This window comes from Athene noctua, chromosome 25 (assembly GCF_965140245.1).
Source record: "Athene noctua chromosome 25, bAthNoc1.hap1.1, whole genome shotgun sequence".
Lineage (NCBI taxonomy): Eukaryota > Metazoa > Chordata > Aves > Strigiformes > Strigidae > Athene > Athene noctua.
In genome coordinates, this window is record NC_134061.1 from 3,491,607 (window position 1) to 3,515,115 (window position 23,509).

General features: G+C 46.8%; 1 protein-coding gene across 6 annotated transcripts in view; it reads right to left on the reverse strand.

The window, feature by feature from the left end:
* Positions 1-23,509, reverse strand: part of KANSL1 (KAT8 regulatory NSL complex subunit 1) — a 101,598-nt gene that overhangs the window by 77,160 nt on the left and 929 nt on the right. For 2 of the 6 annotated variants that reach the window (XM_074926565.1, XM_074926561.1), the window contains exons 1-2: positions 14,927-15,229; positions 3,158-4,544 (exon numbers count right to left, since the gene is read on the reverse strand). In XM_074926565.1, coding sequence (XP_074782666.1) covers positions 3,158-4,461 — 1,304 coding nt within the window. In that variant the 5' untranslated portion in view covers positions 4,462-4,544; positions 14,927-15,229. Of the gene's footprint in view, positions 1-3,157; positions 4,545-14,926; positions 15,231-23,509 lie in introns of those variants that run through there. The other 4 variants (XM_074926563.1, XM_074926562.1, XM_074926564.1 and 1 more) reach the window with 3 other exon arrangements.

Genomic DNA, 23,509 nt, shown 5'->3' on the forward strand with positions numbered 1-23,509 from the left:
GCCTGCAGTCACACCCAGCCAAAGAAGTTCAGTACAAATCTCCTCGGGGGAGGCTCCAACCTGCCTTCCTCACCACCAAGCAGAGGCAAAGCTTCTCTTGATCCTAAAACTCTGTCACTGCACTTTTGAAGTGACACGTAAGAGGATCTTAGCTGTGAAGCAGAGAGTTGTATGTTATTAATCAGAGAGCAAATGAAATGCAACATGGTGGTCCTTGATCCTCGTAAACCTAAGAGTGTATCGTGAACCAATCCTGTCTACACGCACTTTCTTTCCCCATCAGCTGCATGAGAATCAAGAGCGCCTTGTTAAACCAAGCCCATAGCTGGCAGGGCTTCCCAACAAAGGTGTAACGAATACCTCCCTGCTTTGTTTATGCATTACATGATGGCCTGGTTATGCACCTGAATGACAGCACCTTCCTGGGCAGCAGGACTACCAGTACTTTAAAAGGCCCTACCAAGTTCTGATAGATCCCTAACGCTACTGGAAAGACAAAATTCCTCAGGGAGATGCTGCTCTATAGCCAAGATCAGGAGGGCCAGAACAGGACAAATACTTCCAAGTCTGTCCTTGACCAGATACAGATTCTGGAATGCCACCATGCCAGAAAAACTCAAAGGTCAGCTCTTATCTAGGCATGATGTAAACACATCTTTGTTTCTTTTGCATGCTTCTACTTGAATCCCAGAGGCAGTCAGCGACATGGCCACTTGCTGCAAGCAAGCTACAAGACACATGGCTAGTGGCGTAACTCTCACTGAAGAACTAGAAGCAAGCAAGCAGTTTCTTGGGGGAAGGCAGTGGCACCCAGCAGCAATACAGAGCCAAGGGATCCCAACTGAGGGATGAGACAGAAGTTTTTACACTCATTAAGATATTCCATCTCACTACCAAAATTAATCAGGGTAAAAGTCTTCCTTCTAATAAGTAAATTTAGCAAGCTGCAAAATCCAGCCATACTTGAGCAACCCTGCAAAAAGCCCTCGCTGTTCTGTGCTCACACAAACGTGAAACAATGGTTCTGTGCAATCAGCTGGCCCAAGGCAGCTTCCCAGTGGAAAAGTCAGTCTTCCCCTTCCTGTCTCTTAGCACTGCTTTGAAAAGAATGATATTTAGAAGTACTCAGATGCTAGTACCAACTCTTAAGGCTGACTTCAGGAGTTTCGCTAACAAGCACAAATGTGCATTCAGCCCCAACTGCAGTAATGCCAGAGCTCATGAGACCCAATGTCAAAGCACTCATGCCAACAGGACAGTCAATGTTGGGAAGACTAATTACTAAATACCCACAGGCATAAACTTTAAACGAGGTTTGGTGGGCCTGGCCTAGATGCCAGTATGAATACACACCAGCTTCTAAACCTACAGACAATAGAAGGATCGTTCTCTTTATTAGCTTTAAAATCTCTGGCTTTTTAAGAGTACTCAGGAGGTTGGGGAATGTAAAGGCATGACTAACACAAAGGGCAGAAAAGTCAGCAAAGAATTTCACGCATCATGTCTCTGAATACCGCACTTCCTCTTGGGATTATGATGAGTGGCAAAGAAATTTCACTTTGCTAGACAACACGTGAATCTATGAAACCCACAGTATGGGAAATCTAATATTACTTTGGACAGAATTTTAATCAAACGTCTCCTCTAATAACTATGACAATGCTTATAAATGCAATTCTACTGCTAATCCCAACAGTAAGTTTGTGAGCATTGTAAAACAGGAATAAAGTTATTAAACTCTCTTCTCTAACGCCACAAGAACGCCTTTATGTCCCACCAGCAGGGATCACATGCTCAGTTACTAGCTTTGCACTGAGGGAAAGCCGAACTCATGCCATGTTTAAGACTTCACATACAGAACTACATCCTATGCTAACATCCCAAAACATGATGTGACATTTAGCTGGAATTTTATATTCAAGAGCTGTGACATCTGTTTATCAGCACTCATCCATATGAGCGTGGTTTTGGAGGATGATGAAGTTACCAAACACACACACACTGTTCATGCTCACCTACCTAGTTCAGTGAAATCTGTGTCATGCAGCACTCGACCAGCCATTAACATTACTTTGGACAACAGGTATCAGAATACATTCAGTTATTTCTCCACTGAAATCTGAACAAACCCAGAATAGCACAGGAATGCAAAAGTCCTGGTGACTATTTCCAGCCTTGATCGGAAAGTCGCCCGCATTCCAAGCGGGACCCCTGTGACTGCCACAGGGAGCTTTTTGTCAACCGTAGCTATACTTTCCAAACTAAGATTTAAGTTCAATAGGTCCCTCAAGGTGAAAGAAATCATCAACTGATGCAAGCAAGATTTTACACAGACTAGACACAGAATACAGCCTTTTAAGAGATTTGTGCAGAATACTGTGATATGCAATCCTCAGGGAAGTTCTTGATTTTGGAAGAAAAATTTCCCTTCTTCCTTGACCTGTCTCGAGACCTTTCGCCTTGACAAGCACCTTCCTCCTCCACACACAAATTGACACCTAATACTTATGCAAACAGTATCCAGTTAATAACATAATTATGAGGCTGTTATCATTTAACGCAACTCACAGACAAGAAAAAAATTCCCAACAGTAATTTCCCAGATTCAAAAAGAGAACACGCTCACTTTACACTTCCACTGGCACTTGGACCAAATCTTGTCAGAGGTTTTTTTCCAGGCAGTTCGTTTAACAAAAAAAAGTTAATTCCCCAGTCACAAGTATGCTGTCAGCTACAAAGATTCAGACTGGCCTTACTTTACATAACTGGTTTACAACAAAGATTCCCGCTGTAAGACGACATACATTTCATTTCAGGGGGCAGGTCCAACACATCCCGGAGAGACTGTTCATAGTATTTCGGGTTTGTAGCTGCAGTATGCTTGCATCACTCCAGCCAGCCAGTATTTCCAGCACTTGCTGCTCCACAGGAACACCAATGACTACCATACGCATGAAGAATTTTATCCTCAACATTGCATGTGCTGCCTGAACTAGGAAGTGTGCTGCAAGTCACACCACACTAGTTTTAACAATTACTTTTTTGATCTAAGCCCATCAAAAAGAAGTGTTCCTACAAAAAAACAGATTTTCCATCTGCCATCCTTCACCTCTCTCTTCCCCCAGCCAGAGATAAGCAAAACATGACTGCTACTTACAGCGGTACGTGGGGTTGTTCCAGGTCTGCTTTGGTCAGTTCCTCTTCTTCAACGTCAGACTCTCCTCCCGAGCTGCTGTCAGTGACATCCGAGTCAAACGCTTGTTCGCTGGATCTCAAGTTGGCCATACCACTGGCCGTGAATCTCTCCAGTTCTTCTGATATTGAATCACTCTTCAAGAAGCTGCTTAGGCCTTCTGAAGTAACTGTCTCACTCGCAGCTTTCCTCAAGGCTGCTTCTGCTTTTCTGGTCAACATCAGCTGGCTCCGATGCCTCAGGGGGTCCAAAGTTGGAAGCTTGCTCAGAGTTTTCTCCAAGAAGCCACCCAACTGCTGCTGGATGTGTCTCTCCACCTGCTTTGCCTGCACCACCTGCAAGCGTTTCTGCAGCCTGCGGGCACGGTTCTCAATGTCTGCCTGCCGTCGCAGCAATGCCCTCGTCCTCATCTCGGAGTCAAGAGCACTGTGGTGACCAGCCAGCAGAGAAGGTTTCTGCTCCTCCAACTTACTGCTCCCAAAGTCAGAGTGACTAGCAACACTGGGCAACCTAGTCTCTCCACTGCCACCCTCAAGCACCCGCTGTTGCTCTGTGGAATTAAGGGAAGATTTGTTTGCAGTGCTATTATTGCTAAATGGAGTCGTGTGCTCTGCATCAAGGCTTCTATGTGGAAGAGTGCAATTGGTCAACCCGGTCTTCAAGTCCCCCAATTCAGAACCTCCTGCATTATAGTCAACACCCTGAAGGGCAGCAGAAGGAGGAGCACACTTCCCACCGTTCAGAGAACTAGAGTTTTCATGATCTGAATTGGTACTTTTGGCCAATTTCTTGGCCAAGCCATTTACAGGCGCTTGCGGGAGAGGTGGCTGGCTATTAGTACTCATTGTTTTTAGATTCTCCAAAGTGAATTCCAACACCGGTTGCCTCCCCAACAGATCACTTGTTTTCAAGAAGGACTGAGATAAGAGAGAGTGAGATTTAAGGACTGTCTGCTTCTTGAAGACTCCTTGCAGCTTCAGAGGCTCTTTTGAAGAAACAGATGTTACATCCGAGCAGAGATAAGAGGTCACTAGCGGCTGCAGCTTGCCCAGCTCTTCCTTCGTAGGGTTGTTTCGGAAATCTAAACTGGGATCCTCCGGAGCAATGGCTTTTCTTTTGGTGCCGTTGGCAGCCAGGAGGATGTTGTTGGCGTTGCCGTTGCTCTCGGCACTGCCAGGTGACAAGGTGGAGGACGGGGGAGCCAGCTTGAATCGGATGTGGTGAGCTTCAGCTGCTGCGTCAGTGAGAGCGGGCGCCATCGCAGCCATTCAGCACAGAGAGACGGGAAGTCCAGCCTCTCCCGGTGCCGAGGCCAGCTCCACTGCCTCCCACTGCCTCTCCCGAGGGCAGCCTACAAAAGGTAAGGGAAAAGACAAAGTTAAGCATTGCACTTATAGAAAATTAAACAAACAAGACTGACAACAGCATTGAGACTTATCGACTCCATGCGCTTGGAGAAGCCACGCGAGCTCCACGTTCAGCGCCGCATCCTCCCTCTGTGACCACCAGCCCTGTGCTCAGCAGATCCAGCTGGGCACCAGGCAGCTAAAAACAAAAGTAGCAACAGGCAAGATGGTCCTTGGGATGTCCCAGAGCTGGTGCCTGTCTGTAATCATTGTTCTCATCTTTCAGGTAATCCACCGAGCACGCCAGCACCCTTCCAGGCCTTCACAAAAGGTCTGGCCCTGGTTACAGCTGTTCCTCAATGCCAGCAGCTCACCAACTTCATCTTTGAAATCCTTGAGCTATGCCTATAAAACAGTTTTCACAGCTTCTACTGCCAGCTCAGGTGCCTTAAAAATGACAAATTAGAACTATAACATGTAACAGAGAGAGGTCTTGAGGGGAACAAATCTCCATATGCTTCAACTCCCAGTGGCTAAAGAAACCCCCCCACCCACTGGGCAACCCCATTGCTTCCCTGAAAGCCTTGGATTTGAAGAAAGTCATTTCCCTGGTGTATATGAAACCTACTTTCCCAGAAGCACATTTCCAAATAAGCCAGGTGATTTCCAGTGTTAGCTATTCCTATTTTTCTTTCAAGAACATGGATAAAGATTAACCCCCCCACAACCACACCATGACAGAGCAGTTCTACACTCTGTAATAGCAAGCCATGGCTTAACTCACCTAGATCTAACAAGTTAAGAGAAATAACCAAAGACCTTTCATTCATGTAGACTGCAACCATTTCCCACCCACCTACCTTCACGTTTCTGGTCATTTACCTTCTTTACCACTAAAAGTGTCAGTGGTTTTTAATGCCTTTTTTTTTTTTTTCAACTGCATTCATATAACCCACAGCAGAGGCTCTGCTAACAGTGCAACGTTACTTTATTTTCTTTTTGCTGCAAAATTTATCTAGCACCTTCATAAGCTATTTCAATGTCAGTTTAATAATAAAAAATTGCCCCGATCTCTTGCCTGATATGCCAATCCTCTAATTTCACATAAATTTGCATAAGCTTGCTGTAGCTGTTCATTAACACACCCCAATGACCAAATTAATATACCACTTTACAGGAAAAGCAAGGACTATCTAAAGTTTGAATATGTTGAATGAGCAAAATTTAACAGCCAGTTTTGTTTCCAGTCTCATTCAGCTGCACCCCAGTTGCTCCCCATTGTCAGACCAGATGCTTCACCGTTACAGGGACCACAAACAAACATTAGGGCTGAAAAATACAAAGTATAAAAGCCTGAATTTTTGTGAAAAGGCAGAGATGAGCTAGAGAAACAAACCCACGCTCCCACGGAGGGAAGGTCCACAGGACAAGCTCTAAGTTAGTTGCTCTGTTTGGCTTCCAATGAATGTGTACGTTGGCCAGGTCTACAACCCAGCAAGGCTGCAGGTGGTCTAACAAACTTTCTCTCCAAAACCAGTTAGGTGACACAGAGGAAGAAGACAGGGAAGAAAGGATACACTCACAGAGGAACTGATAAAAAATAATATTATAATTTAAGATATAGTAACAGAAATGCAGAGACCTTAAAGATGGCTTTGGACTTCAGAAGCCCCCTGTTAACAGAACTTAGCTTTTTCTGTGATCAACTACACCTTGTCCTTACTGAAAAACGATACTGCATGCCTAAAATTTACTGCTCATTGAAAATGGCTTTTAGACACCATTTGGGTCCATAAATAAAGACTGAACATGACTATTCAAGGGGAGAAGAAAAAAAAATTAAAAAGGAACTTGAAGGGAACTTTCCACTTGTAGCTAAGATGCCCTTGGGAGAGGAGGGAGGAAAACTGTCAGAATAAAGGACTTCCCCCCCTCCAGTCTCCTACCAAGACCTTCATTACAGAGACACGTACACTTGGAGTGACTGTTCCTAACAGGCACTCTCAGTTCTGCAGAAACACACTGGTCTGTCTTCCAGAGGAAGAGTGTGGATCGCTGCTCTCCACCACAATTACCACCACAGCACTGCAAGATATCGAGAGCAGCTTAGGAAATACCCATACTGCAAAAAAAGCAGAAAAACCTGCACTTGGTGCTGAATGCTGTGATTCTTTATGAATATATTTGCACTATACTGCAGTCATTTAGGAGTTTACCTAAGCTGAGGAGTATTTTAGAGCAAATTTGTAGGTTATCAACTTCAGTTACATTAACAGAAGTAGAAAAGGGAAGCAAAACTTCTATACTGATTCGTCCTCCAGGTTAGCAAACTCACTTTAAAAAGAAAATCCTCCTACTAAACTACTGCAACCCTCCTTGGCTTCACTGTCAGATGGGTGGACAGCATTTAAAATACTTGGGAAGCCTGGAAAGCCTCCCTTAAGAATCAGGCTTTGTTCTAGTAGCTTAAAGATGACCTCCAAAAGTTATTGGGAATATTTTTTTTAAAAAAGATTATTTAAGTCTTTATAAACTATCCGTGTGCTCAACAGCATTGGTTTTTCTAACACTGAATTAGATGTCTACTTGTATAAACAACACTTGGAAAAAACATTGAGACATTTGTAAGCATGTCCCCCATCCCGTCCCCCCCCCCCCCCCCCCCGGTTTTAAGTTTTGGTTGTTATTAAAGCCATACTACACTTATCAGTAATTTCTTCCTAACAGGGAACTGGAGGGAAGAGGGTGGTAAGACATCTCTCTGAGACAGCCATAGGAAGGAGGAATAAAGAAAAGGTCATTCGCATGGATAGTCTGAGGAACTTTCACAGCTTTCTGAGAATTTTGACAGTAATACCAAGAATTATCCTGAATCTTTTGTCTGCCTCTGGGACTGAAACCATGCTGGCAAGTTCTACCCAAACTGCTATCACCCATCAATATTAGTAGATTGATGGAGGCACCCACAGGTCCCTTTTTACAGTGTCTCTCCACCAAGGGTCTATGAGTCCCAGCACTTGAGTAGACATGCGTGTGACCAAGGGGCTTCTCCTCCTGCAGAAGTCCTGCTGGTAGACGAGTCTCAGAGTACCTGCATTACTGCTCCTGTTCCTCCACCACAAAATGTCTGGTGCAGTACAAGCCTTCAACAGACATGGCACGACACCTTGTGCTGGACTTCACCTGGGAAGATCCAAAAGGAGCTTCTTCCGGAAGGCCAACATGGCCCTTACAATGTTAAGAAAACACTCAAAATCCACAAGCACGTTCTTGATTTTCACTTTAAAACTAGAGCACTGCCCGAGCAGTTAGCGTTAATTAACAGAGGAAAGATGAAAGACTCTAGTAAGCAGGTAGAAACAGGGTAACTGTAATTTGCCCATCTTCCCTCGCTTCCCGAGGAGTGCACGCGAGGCCACCGAGGGAAGAAAGTCACCAGGCCTACGCAGGTGGCTTCACCCACAATTCCACGTCAACTACACCAACATGCAAACTTTTACCACTCTACACACAGAGCAGAGGAAAGAGCGGGAATAAGGTCGAGGCTACTATGGGATGTTAGAAGAGGCACGAGGAACAGCCCCAGTCACACTATACCCTGGAGCAGCTATCGGGTCACAACACCCCTGAAAATAATCCTTCAGCATGCTGACTTATTTAAGACCGTCTGCTTTTAAAACCCAATTTTACAGCCAGACCTTGAAAGGAGAACTGGGTTTCCAAGCACATGATTTTGTGCCACACCTCAGAAAATAAGACCAAAATGAATACAGGAAGTTTTTTGCTCTCTGAAATCTCTCTGACGAGAGTTTCAAGGGGGAGAAACTCAGCACCTGTGCTACCAGTGAGGTTCATGAGAAGATCACAGGAGCTCTGACTCCTGGACACAAGAGGTATCAATAGCCTCTCCTTTGCCCACCCATCTAAACACTCACTCCAGTTTCTCTCCTCAAGGGCTCTCCATGCCCTCCCACCAGCAGTTCTCCTCGCAGATACGAGTCCCCATGGCCACCCTTCTCAAGCCACAGAGCCCTGCACCCACCCAGCTACACTACCTCTGCTTTCAATCCCTCCCATCACTGCTTGGTGACACGCACATCTACCTTGTGTATTTATACTCCCTGAATTACAGTTTAAACCCTGGACGTTCTATCCAAAATTCCTGCACACGCTGTCTGGTTTCATCACGTGCCAAACCACACTGGGACTACTCCTTATAGCTGCTGCAAGGCCTCCTTACTTCCCCATATCTCCTCCTACGAGGCAGTCACCCAGGTGCACCTGGGCACATTCCCCTTTTCCTGTAACTTGCACAAGAAATGAAGACAGAAGAGGTTATAGGTGGTCATGCAGAGACTTAAGTTCAACACACATGTAAAGGACAAATAACCTGTGCTAGATGCAAGCCTCCCCACAACTGACTACATCACCACCCACAAACTCTCCAACCTCCAAAGCTCTGTTCTACCCAACACACAGGTCTTGCAGAGGATACAGACATGTTGCATTAGAAACAATAAAGGCAAAACTACCCTGAAGGAAGTGAATATTATACCAATTCCCACTTCCCCTCTCCTCCCTCACTATGAATCAAGAGTGCAGCCAACTCCTGAATTCGTGTGGTTACAAATATCTTTTAGAAAAAAAAAAAAAAAAAGAAAACCTCAACTCAACTTGCTAGAATAAAATCCCTACACATTTCATTTGGCAACTGAAATACATCATCTATGCTTCTAACCTCAGCAGTCAGAGCAGGTACTCAATATACAATCTAACACCCTGAGCCCTAGAAGTTATTTTCCACATCAAAAATGTACATCTACCAAAAGCCATACCTGTTATGCATAACAGATCCTCTACATGCCTTTTGTTATCACCTTTCAACATTTTATAGTTTTAAGACAGATGTTTATCAATTTAGAAAGATATTTACATGAGAAGTAACTCTCAAAGCTTTAATTAAGGAAATGTGACAGGCAAGTACAGGATGATAAACTTATTGATAAGCCAGCTATCACGTGCAGTTTGGCAGACTGTACGCATATAGTGACCTACATTTGGGAAAGAGGCTTTTTTTTTTTTAGTATTAATGAAAAAAGGTGAAGAACATACATAAGAACCACAGATTTTTACAATATATACAGAAGTACCTTCCACATACATTAACACTACAGACTAGCACCTAATCTCTCTGGGAAAAAATAAGAATTTTGATATTCAGAACATCATAGGGAATGGTACTTATGCACTGGAACAAATAAGAAAGATATTACCAAGCCCTACTTTTATAGCCTTTGTTTCCAACCAGAAGCCCTCAAGACTAAAATAAAAGCTGCTGTTCCCACTTGCTGGTCTGCACAAGCAGCAGAGTCTTTTGGTCAACTCTAGAAACAGCAGTGTGAGGCCTCCTCCTTCAAAAGCTATTCTCTCTTATGCCTGTGAATTCTCACTGGATGCAAGTAAAACAAATCAGTTGCATAATGTGAGGTAGAGAAGGTTTTATCATTATAATGTCAGAAAAGAACAAAGGCCACAAAGCAAGATTAACTGTCCTTCCCCAACCAAAAGTCTGCAAATTTGAATAATTACAAGCAAGAATGCCTTCACCTGGAAAACTAAGTGGCTGGAGATAAAAAAAAAAAAATACCCATTGCTCTTAAGTCAGTCTTCAGAACAAAGTTGCTGTTTACAGTTGAATAAAAAGAAATGTGGTTTTAAAAACAGTAACAGGACACTTGCACAAAGAAGCAGTCTGACAGAGACCAAAAAAAACCCCAACCAACTTTAGTTGTGAAATCCAGGTCTCCCCTCATCCAGTATCAGAGAGATTTTGTTTTTCTTTCGCATAATCTGGGCAAGTTGCCCAGGAAATATGAAAACCTGAACTCAGGACTCAGGGAGCAAGTTAAACAAAAAACAGAATTGCCTTTTAAATTTAAAGACACATTTTCATTCACTAGGTGTGGTCATACCAACCTTTGCTCAAAAGCACACGGTTGTTACCAAAACTTTTAAACTCCCCTGCCCCATCAATGTCACCACCTTAACACTTCGTATTTTAAAACGAGGCATAGACTGTCACTAGAAAAAGTCTTTCGGAGTGCCTTGCGTTAACTGGCCATGTCCTCAAGATGAAGTAACAGAACAGAGAGGAGCAGAATTAAGTGTCTCCAATCACTAGATCCCTGCCCAATCTGGTAGAGTCGTCTCCAGCTGAGTTTAAATACATTATTTTGAATGGAGTTCATAACACAGTTCTCCAGGACACGTATGCTCAGCTAACTGAAGATCTCAGCTTTTATTGCTCCTCGGATCTCAGAGGAGAGCGAACAATCCACAAAGACTGCCATGGCAGCAACTAAAAAACAAGATGACATGAACTCCAGAACAGAGATAGTCATTTAATAGAAGGTGATGTTCAATCACACATTGCAGGTTCCTTTTTATGGGTCGTAATTACAGCATGAACTCGGTTTGCTGTTTCTCATTTAGTGCGAGGCAACTTCCCAGTAACCTTTCCCATCATATCCTCTGTCGCTGCAGACCTCAACAGGAAGTTATAAAGATTTCAGAGAGAGGACTCCTAACATTTGATAGAGCTGAAAATGAGAAATCTTTAAGGTCCATCTTCTGCTAACATCTCTGAGGCGTGAAGCAGCTCCCGATACAGAAGTATCTATTTCAATTAAACTTTTTTGAAACAGCCAAGTTTTTTAACATGCTTGTCTTTCCACCAAATCTGCAAAAAATAAGTTTGCAGCAGATTAACTAAGGAACAGATGAAGATGGGGCCTGTTCAGGCTGACAGCTACTCCCATTTCCTCTCTTCAGATGAGATTTTGTTATCCTTTTTCCTCATTTTATTAAGCAAACAGCACAGTTTCATCACTAAATTCAGATACTGCGCTGTCAAAACCCTGCTCTCCAGAATTAAGTTTTCACAGCTATTAGCATATCCCATTTCACTGTTTCTCTCCTTCTCTAAACTGCGTTATACTTTGGCAGTCATCTGCTAACAGCAGTTCATGGCAGGGGGGAAAATACATCCTTATTCTCTAACTTTCTTTGAAACCTGAACAGGATCTTATCCAAACTATCCTCTTCCAAAAACCAGGGGTCTGAACTCAGGCCGAAGAGGACACGTGCAGGGTTTAACAGAATTATGTTTACTCAAGTCCTGCATCACCAGGACTCTTGCTGATTTGAGTATGACAACTCCTTGCCCAGCTGAGAAAAAACAGAAAGCCTTTATTTCAATTTAAGCGATTTGTTACAGAAAACCGCATCCTTGAAGATTTAGCTAAATGGCTATTTACAAGGGAGGATTCTCAAACCAAGAGGCATGCTGAAGTCTTCGCTGCTTTTCATTCCAGATAGACATTGTATTCCTGGAAGCTATGAGCAGGGACATGGTATTTATAAAATGCAGCAACGGAAGTGGTGCTTCTCAGATCACCTGCCATTCTGACTACCCAAGTGCTAAGAAGCTCTTTTTAATGAAAGAATAAACACTTTGAAGAGAGACATGGGTGCAGAACTAACTTACTATTTGGTCTGAGCCGTATGTGATCCACCTGGGACACTTCCACTAAATTAAATTACCATTTAGACACACGTTGACCCACCCATTTCCCATACAGACCAGTAAAAAACAAAATCATGCAAAATCAGGTGCTGTTAAATGGGGATGGGCAGAGATACAGCTGACCTACTGTCAAAAAATAGTTCCAGAAAAATATGAATTTTCCAGAAAAGGAAAACTGCATGGGGGTGAGGGAAGGCCCATAAATTAAAATACAAACTACTTGCCCCTTCTCCCCCCTCCCCAAGCTATACCCTTTCCCCTGCCTTGGTAGGGCCTACGAAGTCCTCAGGCCTTATCTTTACTTTGTTATACATTAAGTCTTATCCTCCCTGGAAAAGTCTTTTGAGGTTCCTAAGGACATGCACCACTCACTACCGGAGCAGAAAAAGGGTGGAGTGCTGAAACTCCAGAGACAAGTCTTTGTTCAGAGGGTTCATTAGATAATGGCAGTTGCGTTCACAAAAACACAGTTATAAACAGGGCAAAAGGAAGTGACTTTGGTCAAAGAACTGCACAGTTTTCACCCAACTTGCGTGATGTCAGAATTTCACCAGCTCTTCAGTTACCGGATGATCTCTGAGAACAAATGAGACTCAAATACAGCATTAAAAAAAAAAAAAAAGAGGGGGGGAGAAAAAAAAAAGCATAAGAGAAACACACAGCCACATCTGCCTGGTCATCTGCTGCTTTATCACCTCTGAAGAGGCAACACAAGTCATCCTCATTGCTAAATCATTACAAATCAGCTATAACAGTACCACAACCAAGTTCCACAATTAACTGCTCCTGCAGCATATCAATCCATTAAGCCCTACACAGCTGTGCTACCTTGGCAGTGTGGCTACAAAAAATAAAAAAAAAAAAAACAACCATCCCTCCCGCGCCAAAAAAAAATGCCGCCCATATCTTGTCTCCGACAGTGGCCAACAGCGGACACCTCGGGAAGGAAAAAGCAAGCTCCCCGGGATCCTGGTCCCATCAACAGATCAGGGGTTTCCCCAGCTTCGCCTTTACAATTCCCTGGGCCAGCTCTGCTTCATCTCCCCCTTTGCTGATTTAAAAGGCTGATGACTTCTCAATTAAGGAAATAATATAATCAGATTGAACAGCGTTGCTACCCGCACCATTCCCAGAATGAAAATTCAAGGGGACTAACGCTAAAGCAGGGGAAGAGCGTCAGAGGTTCCTCCATGAAAACAAAGGCTATAAAAAGGACAAATATGGTTTTAAAGAGAAAACGCTTATATACAAACAGATCCCCGGATTCATAACTACGGCAGAGGTTTAGTCACACACATAACACCTTAACTGCCCCCCCCAAGTGTTTTATATTCCTGTCGTCAGCGGGACTGTACCACAGCTGAAGTACTCTTCTACTTTCCTACCTCCGAGAAACGGGCTTCTACCTCACCTTATTTTTAGAGGCACAAATCACACTGTACACAACACATGACATGATGTAACCGCGAACACAGACATGGCCCAAACCAGTTCAAAATATAATGGTCAGTCAAAACAAATAAAAAAACCTGCAGTTCCTCCCATATCCTGACCGGTTTCATGGAAAACTACAGTTTGTCATTCAAGTGAATTTTACATAACAGGCAATATAATCTATATAGTGCCTGCGTTTTGATCCACCTGTACACAAATTTAATGAGCCGAGAGATGACATCTCGCTTTGTAAGGAGGGTCTGCTTGCTTTTTTTTACAGAAAATAAGGCCAGTTTCCATATATTTCGATTTGGCCGATGTATTTTTCCTTTTACATGACCCCCATTTATACCCAAAAGGATGGAAATTTCTCTGTAATCAAGCACTGGAAGATGCTAATCCCGTGATGGAAGTAAACACACGTACCGATCACGGAAAGCATTTCAGGATAGCCGTGCTCTTCTAGCTTGTTTTGAGAAAAATAATTCTGGATCGGCAGGGCCGGTTCGAAAAAAATAAAATAAAAAAATAAGCAGCCGGAAAGTAAATACAGGAAAATGGCTTAGCAGCTCAAACCCACATGAAAAATTACGCTATTGTATACCCCGAGAGAAGGGGAAAGCGCACCGTGACACATCCACGGCTCCTGCACGCAGACACCGGTGACAGCGCCGGGAGCCCACCGGGATTACCGGAGACCGCTACGTTAATATTTTCCAGGCAGATTCGGGGACGGAGGAGCTGCTCCCCTCCACGCGTTTTGCAAGATTGAGGTTATGCAATTTAATTTTTTTTTTTTCTGTTTACTTTTAAAACTTCGCGTGTGCCCCCCCCACCCCTCACCCCCCCCACCCCCACCCCCCCGCAGTCAGGGAATGGTGATTTCCCCCCCCCCTCCTCCTCCTCCCCTCCCCGTCCCTTTCCTTCCCCGGGGGAGCGGGGCCGGGCTCCGCCGCCGCGGGGCCGCCGGCCACGTGAGGGGCCCCGGCCCGGCCCGGCGGGACCCCACCGCCCACCCGGGCGCCTCCGGGCCGGGGATTTCAATTTAAAGTGGCGCCATTCCCCCCACCCCCCCCACCCCGCCCGAGAGAACCGCAGCACCGGGGGCGGCCGGGGGGGGGGGGGGGGGGGGAAGCGGGCCGGCGGGTCAGCCCGCCCCCGGTTCCCCCACCGCGACCCCCGCACTTTCCCCGGCACCGGGAAGGGAAGGGGGGGTGGCGGGGGAGCCGCCTCCCGCCGGGCGGAGAAGTTGGGGCGCGGCGGCCGCCCCGCAGCGGGGCCCGGCGGGGCGCGGCGGCGCTAACAAAGGGGCGGCGGGGGAGGCGCGGGGCGGCGGGCGCGGAGCGGCGCGGGGCGAGCGGCACCTACCACGTGACGAGCGGCGAGCGCGGTCCGGGCGGGCTCGGCCCCCCACAAAATGGGCGCAGTTTGCAAACAAGCCCCGGCCGAGGGGCAGCCGCGGCGCCGCAACCGGGGCGGGCACCGCCAGCCCCGGCCGCAGCCCCGGCGCCCCCCCCGCCCGCTCGGGCCCGCCCCGGCGGCAGGGGGGATGGGCTCGCCCGTCTTCCTCGGCGGGCGCAGAGCGGCGGCCGCAGTCCGGGCTGGGGCGAGCAGAGGAGGGAGGGAGCGGGGCTGGAGGGGAGGGGGGGGGGGCGGGGGGAGCGGCCCCCCCACCCCCGGCTCGGAGCGCTGGGCGGCGGCGGGGCGGGCCCGGCGGGCGGCGGGGCGCGGCGGAGCGGGCGCTGCGGCGCTTTTCTTCTCCCCCCGCTCCCCCCCGCTCCGGGCGAGCGCGGCGGCGGCGCGGCTCGGAAAATGGCGGCCGGGCTCCTTCTCTGCCCTCCCCCTCCCGTCAGCCGGAGAATGCACCGGGGGGGGGAGGGAGGGAGGGGGGGGGAGGAGGAGGAGGAGGAGGAGGAGGAGGAGGAGGAGGGGGGCGCCGCAGCGCCCCCGCCGGCCGCCGCGCGCACCGCGCCCGCCGCCCGCCCGCAGCCAGGGGGCCCCGCCGAGCTCCCGCCGCCGCCGCGCCGCAGCGCCGGGCGCCCGCCGCGCGGAGGAGCTGCAGTGCGGGAGGGGCGCCCGCCGCCGCCGGGGAGGGGAGGGGAGGGCCTGAGGAACCGGGGGGGGAGGCCGGGGGCGGGGCGGACCCGCCGCCTTTTGTCCGGCCGCCGCGGCCGCCGCTGGGGGCGGCTGCTCCCCCCCCCGCCGCCCGCCAGGGGGCGCCCGCCCCGCAGCGCGCAGGCGCGCGGGCAGGTTCCGCAGGGCCGCGCGGGGCATGCCGGGAGGTGCAGTCCCGCACCCCCCCGCACCCCGCCACGTGCCGCCGGGCCGGCACCCCCGGGGGGGGGTACGAGAGGGGCGGCCCGAGCCCCCTCCCCGCAGAAACTCTCCCTGTCTGATGCATTTCTCCGCCAAAAACAAACACTTCCCGTTTTTCCATCTAAACCCCGCTCCCTGCAGAAAAACTTTCAGTTTTAAGTGGTTTCCCCCCAAAACTAACGCATCCTGCTCTTCTATCTCCCTGCAGCCCCTAGAGCTTTTTACTGGCTCATTTCGCATTCCCCCCCCGCTGGACTCTTCAGCCTTATTCCCCAAAAACTCCATCCAAAAATCCTATTAGAATCCCTAAAGCCTGAGCACCCAAACCCCCCCCCGAGCCAGCACGGCTTTGCGAGGCGTCACTGCAAAACCCTGCCCTGGCCGCACGCTGCTCGACCTCCTGCCCTGTCAGCCCCCTCCCAGGGCTCCCCCAGCTCACGAACGGAGGTCCGCACGCTCCCAGCAGCTCTGCACGTGGGCATCTGCAGCCCCTGATGTCAAGGGCTACAAGCAGGCTTTTTGGCAAAATCCGTAAGGAGACACAAGGTTGAAAACCTCAGTTAGGAGTGTGATCCACAGCCGAGCAGAGGGTTTCTCATACCCACATAAGGCTATTTCCTCCCCGTCCTCCACAAACGCCATCTCACTACATGCCCAGGACACACCGAGAGGCAGCGGAGCAGGCAAGAATTAGTTTGGGACTGAAGAAACCGTTTCACCTCTTTGACCTTCAGTTTTGCCATTTGCATGAGGGTGACGCCGATCTGTCCCCCAGCGCAGCAGGAGCCAACGCGTGCACATTCACCTGACGCGCTCAGGGTGCCACAAAGCCACTCAATATTGCTGCCAGGCAAAGGCACTCTCCCCCCCTCAGGCGAGTCGACACGTCCATTTGATTTGATATCTATTTCAACCAGCACACTACTTTCCCCTCACTATAGCTATGCTGCCTCTACAGTAGGAATGCAGTTATGCCAATAAAAAAAGTGCTTTATACCATCATTTGTCTGCAAAGGGAAAAAAACCTACAGCAGTGCATGCTGTTAGGCACTGGCAGGAGTACTTGCCCGAGGGAGTTGGGTTTAGAGCAAAAAAATAAAAAAGTTGTACCATCTCAACTGCAGAATTAGGTAAAACCTATGGATATTGTTTCCATAGGCAGTATGGGCAAGCCTGATCTGGATTATACAGACAAGTATTTTTACTCCTCTTGCTTCAAGTCCCACCACCACACAAGGGGAAAAGCAATGCTCCCTTCCTTTAAAAAGGATTTGGAGATACATCAAGATACTACCATTGCTCTTTTAAAATCCAAGATATTGCTTAACAAATCACACCATGGAACTGTCATTACAGCTGGTTTTTTGGGTCAAAAAAAAAAAAAAAAAATCTATGGGCAACACATTTCATCATATTTTTCTAAGGGCCTATGAGGCTGCCTACCCTCACAGCCAAAACAACCCCCAAGAGGCCAGATACTGGCTATATCTCTGCTGACCAACACAAATGCTCAAAACTCTTCTCATACTGAAATATTTTAAGAAAAATATCCAACTAAGGACAGCAGCGAGACTGATGCTGGTTTTTATGCCCTAGCAGGGAGCTGCAAACAATCAGCTCTGCTCCCGCGCACGCTGTCACTCGCAGTCACAGTCCTCCCCTCCTAGATGGCCATTCCCTGTCCCAACGCCCCGGTTACGCAGCCTCAGCAACTTCATGCAGTACCTTGAAAAGTTAGTCTAGGGGCCCTGAACTGGGCTTTAAGTCAATGATGAAACAGTGCCAAGGAGCACAGCAGGACACTATCCAACAGGACCCATATCCAGCACAGAATGGGGTCCCACAGAGAATATATTCTGTTCTTAAGGGTAACAAAAATAGTGTTTCTGAAAGACAGCTGCATGATGAACAGTTCATTGATGCTTTCTCCTCATCTCTTCCTCACCACTATATTTGGGCAGCTCTTTAGGAAGCCAGGACCCAAAACACTACAACAGCGTACATATCTCCGATTTTTTATTTTTTTTTTAATATACCTAGAATTCAGTTCAACTAAAAAGCAGAAGTAGCAACACATACATTTATCTACTGGAACAGAAGAGGAAGGACAGTCCGTTGTGGAGGGGAAAAAAAAAAAAAAAATCCTGTGCAATAAAGTTTCTAATCTTCTGTTCATTCTGCACTGCAGAATTTTCTGGTATTGAGGCAAGCCTAACCAAGAGCCAAGACCTCTAGCTTGACAGTCTGGTACAGATCTGGACCTTCCTGCAGCACAGACATACCTACAGCTTTCATCAGTCAACCTGATCTGGAGATGATGTAGCAAAAATTGCTGCACGGTCTAAAATAATACAACTTTGGCCTCTGACACATACCTTTTTATAGCCCTTCCAAACTCCATTTTCCTTTCAAAAAAGCGCTGCAACATCTCCTCCAGGTCACCTCGCTACTCTTGTATCAGCCACCCTCACCCATGAGTCCCTCGCACAGCTTCGTTACTACTGTCCAGATGCCCCATGTGAACAAGAGGAGCTTTCCCTAGTGAATCCACATTTTTACAGCAAAATCCTTTAAGTTTTTCTTTGAAGTCACCCTCTTCCACAAAACATCACGAACATACAAACCTCAGGGTTCTATATAGGGCGAGTGTTACGTACTGAACTGCTCATACCTGATCGTTACCTTGTCTTTCCCACACACATTCATTGCTCCTACCTATTAATCTTCAAGACTTGCCTCAGAGATTTAACAGTCTCTATACAATAAGTATATATGCATGGTTGTACATAGTTATATTAACAAATATGCTAGGACACACAAATAGAGACTTTTGAGCCTGCAAAGATGCTAGATCAGTTTGAGAAACATCCTGAAGGTAGAGAAGGCAATGGCCACCGAAAGAACCAACTGCAACTTTTGCATCTTCATTTGCAACCTCATTAGATATCCTAACAAAAGCAGAAAACTCAAGTGTCAGTGGCCACAGAGGCTTCAGAATATGCAAAATTTGTCTGGTTTAAGCTAAATACAGGTAAGCTGTACAACAACAAGAGACCTTTGCAGTGATCGTTACTCTTCTGATATTCTTTCAACATTAGAGAAATACCCAGTGACATTAAGAAAGGCAATCCTTAGCTGCGACAGACACAGCACGTCCCAGGCAGCTATTCTGAAAACGCTCACTAAAAAGGAAAGAAGAACAAAGTCCTTAAACACAGAGTAGAGCCACATGAAGGTAAATAGTGCAGAGGCTGGTAGAGCTCAGCAACCCCAACACCTCCCTGGTTAGGGAGGTCTCTATGCCACTAACATATGCTAAGGTTGAGCTATAAACCTGGACCTTCCCTGGGGACTTCTGGATCGATGGATTAAGTTTTATTTTGCTTGACATAAACAGGAAATTGATATACTACTCACTAAAAAAGCCAAGTCATCCACATAAGAAGTTACACCACTTGTTTGAAAACCCACTTGATGATTTAGATTAAGTCATTTGATACAGACAATCATCATTCCAAGGACAGCTCGTGTTGCTTGTTCTCATATTGGAGAGTCCAGTCTCTAGAACACTGGTACCTCTCAAGGTCACAGCTCTATTGTTACCTAGGCTAGGGGGGAAATTATTTTAATATGCCGTGAAGTTAAGGGACATTTATTATTAGGACATAGCAATAAGCTATTTTGAATCATTTGATTCAATTGAAATGTATTTATATGGTTTCCCCTGTAAAAAGTATTTCTATGGTTTCCGCAGGGGTGAGAGGCTGGGAATGTAAGACTATTTAACAAAGGTAAAAAACAAACTTCACCACTGTATTTTTGAGTCCCTGCCAAAGATGTTGGTCTCATCATGCCAAGAAGTGCTCGAATTCTCCACACTGTTGCATCTGAGCAACAAACGTTGTACAGAAGAGCCAGACTTCCCAAAGTCCCCGTGGAACTTTTATCTGTGCCAGTTTGGGGAATTCAGTGTAGCACCTTCCAAAGGGGAACAGCAGGCTGAGCACTCACAATAAAGCTGAATTTTTAAGCTGTCAGTCCAGCTGGGGACAGACAGCCAGGTCTTATCAACTTGCAGAGGGTGAACAGTCCCAATCTACATGTAGTTGTAAGCCCGTATCATGCAGGCTGCCACGAACTGCCAACAATATTATCATGTTGGCTTAGATCCATCCAAAACACATGTATGAAACTGCACAAGAGGTGCAAAAGTAAGCCTCAGATCCCATTAGTTTTCTTGGGTATTTGCTTAAGAAACACCACGATGGCAGCGATTCAAGCAATACTTCTTTACGGAACTCAGTATGTTTTGTGCAGAGTACACTATATGATCCCAGACATTTAATGATGTGAGCAGTAAAATAAAATACAAATGAATGGCAGAGTAAGTAAGGTGATGGCACACTTTTAAAAAGTTGCATTCCTTCCATTTCAGGTTATAGATGATTATATCATGGGGGGAGGGGGGAAGAACAGGAGAGGGACATGGGGTCCTGCACTGACCATGTAAAAGCCTATGTCTTATAAAACCATGAGACACAGGCTAACTGAGCTTTAGGGGACAGCCCTTTCAAATCTCAACACTGAAATACACCTTATGTCTGTTGTATAGTTAGAGCACAGACAATCCACACTTGTGTTCCCACTGCTAGCGGTTCCACTCCATGACAAACAAATAGATTAAGGAGTTTGCATGCAAATAAAAGTTAAAAGAATTAGTTAGGAACCCAGCAACTGGGTACAAGCATGGCTATGCTACCAGCAGTACGGGTCTGAGAGGAAGACTGGATTTATACGTGCTGAGCAACTCAACCCTTCCTCCACCTTCCAGCTGGAAAAATCTTCCATGTACTTTCCTTTATCCACAAGCCATGGCTAAGGCTCACAGAACATCTTGAACAGATTCAACTTGCACCAAATCCTGCACCTCACACTCCCCCTCGTGAGTCAACAGCAAACCTGAGTTCTCCCAACACCAGCCTCCAGTCACTGCTGACACTGGGACGTGAAAGCTCTTCCTCCGTACGCAATTCAAGATTAACACTAGTTTTAAGAGTTTCTGTTCATTAATTCATGTCATCGTCTTTCACATGGCTTTTCTCAGACCCGCTAACAGGAGAATTAGCTTCTATTTGTGCTGTAGGGCACTTAGAACAATTCTATTGCTGTTTGGATTTCCAGACTCAGGGAAATAACTACCACCCTATTGGTAGCTGCTTATAATTCAGTTTAATCCCAAACTGGAGCAGCAGTTTAACCAGAGTGAAACACAGCCAATAGCCAGCATATTAGATTATTTACTCTTTTGGTCACGCTCAAGAGTCACCTAGCATCCTGAGATCAAAGCCGTGCTCCCAAAGCTGCTGTTCCAGAGATAACACAATCTGCCAGTCCTAAACCCCAAGTTTCAGGGCTTCACACAAATTCCTCGGTCCCAGCCAAATCCACCTGCCTTCAAACCCTCAGCAACACAGGCAGACAGAGATCATAGCTGGAAAAAGTCAAGTCCCTACACACTCTCCTTATTAACAATACTTCCTGTGACAAGTCTAGTGCAGGAGAATCGGTGCCCAGCTGACCACAGGGAAATGGCAACAAGAGGAATAAGGCAGCAAGTCCCCCATTTCTGTGGCTACCACAGCACAGAGAGCTTTGGAGCAGCACAGTCTGCAAGACTTTTTTCCTGTGCCCGTTAGATGCGACGAACCAGGCAGACCTTCCTGCTCCTCTGCTTTGAGAAACTTCCCTCCCCTTTGAGGAGCTGCAGGTAAAGGGCTCTGTAAAATTTAAGGGCTGTAGTGGAGTTGCTCCCTCCCTTATATTTTGAAAAAAAAAAAAAAAAAAAATTACAAACTGTGACAGTAGTATCATCAGGTGCTGGAGTTTGAGTGTATGTTAGGGATGCAGGCTACAAAAGCCCCAAAATATGTACTCATCAGAGGTTTAAAGCAATTGGCACAGGAACAGATGACACACTCATACACTCAAAAAAAACCCCACCAAGGTCCAACTAGATCCTCACCACAAGAGGTGAACGCCTCCAAGCAAAAATGCCGAGCGGACGTGACGGCTCGACACGAGGACAGTCTGCACATCCTCCTCGGTACACCCTCCAGCAGACTTAGGTGTGACCTGCTGCCACAGGCACACCTCCTTCCCCTCGGCTCCTGCCAGCTCGTGGAAAGCAGAAGGGACCCGGCGTCATCCTCCCGCACACCCATCCCTGACCCGCTCCGTTTGAGAGGGTAGCTGCCTGCTGAGCCCCCCCAAACCCAAAGCTGAGGTTCTCTCTCCAGTGACCAGGCTGCACAGCGCTGCCACTACCTGCCCCTTTCCCAGCCATCAACACAAAGATGACACTGTCCCTCCATTTCACAACGGCTTAAGCGCTCTTAAATTTTACCTTTTTACTCCTCCAAGTCTGCCAGACTGAAGCCCGAGGCTAACAAGCTCATGTTTGGAATGGGAGCATTTCGATAGACAGAGCAACACCACTGTCGACTGCTGTAGACCCTCAGGAGTTGGCAAACGCCCCGAAATCACAGGGCTCGCAGCAGCCTGGGGCTACACAAGTACCCACACGGGTGTCAAGCTAAACCCCCATTTAGCATGTGGCACTTTGGAAACAAGGAGCAGTTTCCAGAGAAGCTACCTGCTGATTTCCTACCACTTTCAGCAGGCACTGCAGGAACAGAGACTTCCAAGAACTTTAGCGATAACCTCCAAAATCTATCACAGGGAGTTTTAATTCCTTTTTTAAAGCCCACATAACAACTTACAGTTACTATGTGTACAAAGAATAAGAGCCTTTACTGGTGTGTTAGCCAACTGGAGATCAGATACCAGAGCAGATTTGTCTAAGGTCAGTGTGAAAGGATTGAGTAAAGATTTTTGGTTTTCCCATTACAAGAGAATTTGTCTAATTTCAGCCTCCATAATTGACCTAAAGTCAGGCTGCTTTGCCTTGAAGATTTATGAAAAGAGGGAAATATCCTTCCCTTTAGCACTTCCCTTTAGGTTTTACTCAGCTTCACATAACTCGATTGCTGTACCTAAGTGTTTAAGATGCAATTCGTAACCTGTAATAAAATAAGCAAGGTAAGAGGTGACTTTTCAAAACAGGCATCAGCAAATTCTCACCACCCTCCACTCCAGACTCAGAAGCACTACGGCCACCTCACACATGGAGAAGCCAGAGGCATGGAAACGTGAGCATGGAAACCCAGGTTTAGACCTTCGGTTTGCACATGACAAAGGCAAGACCACCCTGACAGGTACACACAGAACTCCCTTGATATAATAAGTACACATATAAACCAGATTATATCAGCAAGAAGGACCCGATTGATGTAAACCAGGGGTTTAAGGATGCAATAAGGGGGGGAAGTAGGAGATCCTTTTTTTTCCTGGGCAAGTCACACCTCGATGTCTCCATTCTGTTGCATACGAGGACAGGTAATACCAGGAAATACGTCCACATGCTCCCAAGAGGAGGCTACACATCTCTTCCCCACATATAGGCACTGGAACGGTTTTGGAGAGAGAAAACCACCCTGTACACACACGGGATGAATCCACATGCCCAAACCTCCATTTTAAAGTTAGGCATTCACCAGGAAACTACATGCAGGGCTC